This window comes from Lactuca sativa, chromosome 8 (assembly GCF_002870075.4).
Source record: "Lactuca sativa cultivar Salinas chromosome 8, Lsat_Salinas_v11, whole genome shotgun sequence".
Lineage (NCBI taxonomy): Eukaryota > Viridiplantae > Streptophyta > Magnoliopsida > Asterales > Asteraceae > Lactuca > Lactuca sativa.
In genome coordinates, this window is record NC_056630.2 from 52,535,734 (window position 1) to 52,541,154 (window position 5,421).

General features: G+C 32.5%; 1 protein-coding gene across 3 annotated transcripts; it reads left to right on the forward strand.

Moving 5' to 3' along the window:
* Positions 1–590: 590 nt before the first annotated feature.
* Positions 591–5,140, forward strand: LOC111910444 (chaperonin 60 subunit beta 4, chloroplastic). Of its 3 annotated transcripts, none has more exons than XM_023906275.3 (13): positions 591–833; positions 1,066–1,191; positions 1,336–1,473; positions 1,572–1,667; positions 1,752–1,991; positions 2,092–2,326; positions 3,642–3,811; positions 3,905–3,982; positions 4,064–4,135; positions 4,221–4,325; positions 4,453–4,545; positions 4,643–4,735; positions 4,819–5,140. In XM_023906275.3, exons 1-13 carry the CDS (start codon positions 687–689, stop codon positions 5,026–5,028), a joined length of 1,803 nt encoding a protein of 600 aa, XP_023762043.1. In that variant the 5' UTR covers positions 591–686; the 3' UTR covers positions 5,029–5,140. The 3 variants fall into 3 exon arrangements, with proteins under 3 accessions (XP_023762043.1, XP_023762044.1, XP_023762045.1); XM_023906276.3 differs by having other exon boundaries at positions 695–833; positions 1,012–1,191; XM_023906277.3 differs by having other exon boundaries at positions 699–833; positions 1,070–1,191.
* Positions 5,141–5,421: the final 281 nt, after the last annotated feature.

Sequence of the window (5,421 nt, forward strand, 5' to 3'; positions counted from 1 at the left end):
TGGGATTTCCTTTTAGCTAGGGATTTATATGTTTTAAACACATGTACCTTATGTCTTAAAAGCTTATACAATCGTACTTGGAAGAGAAGAAATTGTAGATGACATTATCCATGGCTGATTGTACGTGATGCATGATTTATGCATTAAAGACTTATATTTTCCATTTGTGATTTTCTCTCTTCCAAGTGTGATGGTATAAGATTTAAAGACATAATGTACAAGTGTTTAAAACATATTCTCCAATCTTAGATAATTTGTTATCATTATCTTTTTTTAGCGTGCTAACAAAAATTTTTGGGCGAACATAAACATTAAATCGCATGTGGGCCCTTGAAATCGTAGCCCATTATGTGAAATCGCATCCCAAAAAAATCTTCCTATGATTTCAATCTTTCATAGGCTATATTTTAATCAATTCTTAATTTTCTTTTAGTTATTTCTTTGGCAAATAATAATGACTAAATTTAATTTTTTTCCCTCTCTTAACATATCGTTATTTTGTTATATCCAGCGGACCGGCCCTTTCTTAAATGGGCGGGCCTTATCCATCTCAAAGAGTACGCTTTAAAGCTGGGATTTGAAAGGCGCCAAGAGCAACTTCTAACAGATATTTTATTTTTTCACAGGAACTTGTATGATTCCACATTATCCTTTTCCAATTCTTCACAAATACTTCGAATTTAAACATGGTTTTTTCTCTATCTGTTGCACCTCCATTATCATTCAAGAATCCAAAAGTTCCGAAATTCAGTAGAAAATCACTGAACCCAATCACATCAATGGCTAAAGAAATTCACTTCAATCATGATGGTTCAACCACAACCAAGCTCCTGGTCAGTCGCATTGTGTAGTTGTGATTTATTTCCCTATTGGTATTTAAGTTATATGTTTCTTCAGATTCATTCAACTTCTCCCATTTATCATCTTTATCCCAATTGGGTACATAATTTGGGATTCGATTGTTGCCAAATTGCGATACTCTGCTGTTAATTTGTGTTTTGGAATAAATAGGTTCTACCATCTACATTCTCGATGTGTAATGAATTTCGTGGGGTTTGGGTGTAGGCAGGCGTGAACATGGTGGCAGAGCTGATTGGAGTTACTTTGGGTCCAAGAGGTAGGAATGTCGTGTTGCAGAACAAGTATGGTCCTCCGAAGATTGTTAATGATGGTGAAACTGTTCTCAAAGAGGTCAGTAGAATAATTTTTCTTCCATAATTTTTGGTTTTCTTTCTCTTACTTAACAATTGGGCTCATCTGTTGGCTCCTCAAAGAGGTCAGTAGAGTTGTCTTCCAACTGTTTGATGATTTGCCTCAGTGAAATTCTTTATTCAGATTCAACTAGAGGACCCTCTTGAGAATGTCGGTGTGAAACTAGTGAGACAAGCTGGAGCAAAAACAAATGATCTAGCTGGCGATGGGTCCACCACTTCCATCATCCTTGCCCATGGCCTCATTGCTGAAGGTGTAAAGGTATGCAAAAACATATTTTAATGTCATCAATGGAAGACAAACAAATTGAAACTCAATCACTCAAACCAAGATTTCATTAACTTTTTCAAAATTTCAAGGTTATTGCAGCAGGCATGAATCCTATACAGATATCACGTGGGATTCAAAAAACATCAGAAGCCCTTGTTTCAGAACTCAAGTTAATGTCTAGAGAGGTGCTTGATTAAATAACAAATATGATCCTCTTTTCAATTTCCATTTAATTCTATAAACTTAAATCCAAAATGCCTATTATGTAGGTTGAGGATCATGAGCTTTCAGATGTTGCCACCATAAGTGCAGGAAATGATTTAGAAGTTGGAAGCATGATTTCTGAAGCTATTAAAAGAGTAGGAAGAAAGGGGATTATCACTATTGAGAAAGGGAATTTTGCTGAAAACAATTTACAGATTGTAGAGGGGATGCAATTTGATCGAGGTTATTTGTCTAAATATTTTTCTGATCGAAGAACAATGAAAGTAGAATTTCAAGATTGCAAAGTAAGATTCTTGATTTATATCCTCCTTAAATTCTAAAAAGTGGTATAGTTTGACTTTCAAGGTAAGTAATTAGAAAAATGTGAAATTTTGTTGATTCCAGTTGCTTTTGGTTGACAAAATAATTACAAATCCAAAGGAGGTGTATAAAGTATTGGACATTGCAGTTAAAAAAGACAATCCAATTGTGATAATTGCTGAAGGAATTGAGAAGGAAGCTTTAGCTCCAATAATTAGGAACAAACTCAAGGGAATAATAAAAGCTGCAGCTGTTAAAGCTCCTGCTTTTGGTCAACGCAAGAGCCATTACTTAGATGACATTGCTATCTTGACTGGAGGTAGTAAAAAGAATCACTTAAATTTTTAAATTTATTAATAACAAAAATGACCACTTTATCAGGTGATATTAACTAATTGATGACCTTTTTAATCAAATTGACCACTTTTTTTTTTACCAAAATGACCACCTTATCTGCTGATAATAACAAATTGACTACCTTTTTTACCAAATTGACCACTTTTTTACCAAAATAACCACTTTATCAGGTGATATTAACAAATTGACCACCTTTTTGACCAAATTGACCACTTTATCGGGTGATATTAACAAATTGACCACCTTTTTGACCAAATTGACCACCTTTTTTTTTTTACCAAATTGACCACTTTATCGGGTGATATTAACAAATTGATCATCTTTTTGACCAAATTGACCACTTTATCGGGTGATATTAACAAATTGACCACCTTTTTGACCAAATTGACCACTTTATCGGGTGATATTAACAAATTGACCACCTTTTTGACCAAATTGACCACCTTTTTTTTTTTACCAAATTGACCACTTTATCGGGTGATATTAACAAATTGATCATCTTTTTGACCAAATTGACCACTTTATCGGGTGATATTAACAAATTGACCACCTTTTTGACCAAATTGACCACTTTATCGGGTGATATTAACAAATTGACCACCTTTTTGACCAAATTGACCACCTTTTTTTTTTTACCAAATTGACCACTTTATCGGGTGATATTAACAAATTGATCATCTTTTTGACCAAATTGACCACCTTTTTGACCAAAATGAGCACTTTATCGGGTGATATTAACAAATTGACCACCTTTTGACCAAATTGACCACCTTTTTTTTTTACCAAATTGACCACTTTATCGGGTGATATTAACAAATTGATCATCTTTTTGACCAAATTGACCACCTTTTTGACCAAAATGAGCACTTTATCGGGTGATATTAACAAATTGACCACCTTTTTGACCAAATTGACCACCTTTTTTACCAAAATGAGCACTTTATCGGGTAATATTAACAAATTGACCACCTTTATTTTCATGAAAAAAATAAATTTGAGGTTTAATCCAGAAAAATAGACAAAATATAAGGTCTTTTATGAGATGAACTTTAAAAGAATTTAAAAAAAAAAAAAAGGTTATATTTCGCAATTATAATTGTAAAATTGTTTGATAATTCAGAATCTATTTAAAAAAAGGTTATCTTTTTGCAGTCTTTTGTCAGTAAAAATTAATTTCACATCACATTCATATAATATTGTGAATCTTGATAGTTTATTTTTTCACTTTATTAACTATAAAAAATGAAGGTGAAATTATAAAATATAGATCTTTGTAGGGACTGTGATTAGGGAGGATTCAGGGTTGACCCTTGAAAGGGTCAAAGAGGAGATGTTTGGAAGTGCAAGTAAAGTGGTTATAACCAAAGATTCCACATTAATAGTTACTGATGGAAGCACTCAAGAAGATGTAAAAAAAAGGGTAACTCAAATCCAAAACCTTGTTGAGGTATATATATATATATATACACCACTTCATTTGCTAAATAATTTACTATGTAATTCTATAAACTTTTCTCCCAATTTATTTTTATTTTTTCAGAACACCGAAGAGAATTTTGAAAAGAAAATTCTTAAAGAACGGATAGCAAGATTGTCAGGAGGGATTGCGATTATTAAGGTAAACATGAAAATCTTGAAATTTTATTAAAAAATACATATATAATTTAATTTAATGGTTGGATTATTTTTATATGATTAGGTTGGAGCTCAAACACAAGTTGAATTGAAGGATAAACAACTGAGAATGGAAGATGCTGTAAATGCAACTAAGGTAAATGAACTTAATTAGACATGGTCAACTTGTTGACTTTCTATTTTTGTTTTTTTTTAACTTTTAATATTTCTTTAAAATCAAGGCTGCTATTGAAGAAGGAGTTGTAGTTGGTGGTGGTTGTTGTCTTTTGAGGCTATCATTGAAAGTGAATCAAATCAAAGAACTTTTGGATAATGAAGAGCAAAAGGTAATCACCATAATCATGTCTCATATTTTTTTAAATTTCTTTTAGGAAAATTTCTTTACATTTTTCAATTATTTATATTGGTCGATTATTATTGTTTTTGTAAATTATTTTGGTTGTGAAAATTAAGATAGGAGCCGGTATATTCAAAAAAGCATTGGAATATCCAGCAAGGCAAATAGCCAAAAATGCTGGTGTGAATGGTAGTGTTGTTATTGAGAAGGTAAGCAAAAACCCTAATTTACATCCATCAATTTAAACCAAAAAAAAAATTGTAAATTGAATTTGTATATTTTTTTATTTTTTTTAATTGTATTTAGGTTTTGTCGAATGATGATATGAGGTACGGGTACAACGCTGCAAGCAACAAGTACGAAGATCTAATGGCGGCGGGTATTATAGATCCAACAAAGGTATCAATCAAATCATCGGTTATTGCAAATAATTTTATTAAAAAAAAATCAAAATTTGAATAAAAAAAATGGTTATGAAATAGGTGGTGAGATGTTGTATTGAGCATGCATCATCGGTTGCAAAGACATTTTTGACTTCTGACGCCGTTGTGATTGACATGGATGGACCCGTGCCTGAAGGAATGAGACCATCGAAGGAATCACCAAAGCCGATGCCGATGCCGATTCCGGCCTCGGATAATTCAATTCCGACCCGTAGACGAAATAGAAGCGAAATGAAGCTTAGATTGTAGATAAAATAATCGAACAGAAATAGGTACATAACAAACATGTAGAGTATGAGACAAAATAATGTATCGAATGAAATGTAAATTAACATCAATGTTAGTTTGTTCGCCGATGAAAGACTGGATCCATGACAGCAGTATGAGCTGACTGTCAGTGGGTTGAGTTGGGTTTGGGTTTGGGTTTGGTTGACCTGTTTAATTTATTAAACGGATTGAGATTTTTAACTCAACTCAACCCGTTTAATTAAACAGATCAGAGTTTTTCAACTCGGTCCAACCTGTTAGATAAACATGTTAACCCATTTATTTTTCCCCAACCTAATTTGTTAAATAAATGGGTTTGACATGTGTGAACCATTTAGATTTTAATATTAACATAAAATAAAAAGTTTACACGTA

Coding starts and splice junctions, on each gene's coding strand:
- LOC111910444 (XM_023906275.3), top strand. CDS start 687: ATGGTTTTTTCTCTATCTGTTGCACCTCCATTATCATTCAAGAATCCA. Junction 4,136..4,220: donor ATGCTGTAAATGCAACTAAG/GTAAATGAACTT, acceptor TTTAAAATCAAG/GCTGCTATTGAAGAAGGAGT. Junction 4,736..4,818: donor GTATTATAGATCCAACAAAG/GTATCAATCAAA, acceptor GTTATGAAATAG/GTGGTGAGATGTTGTATTGA.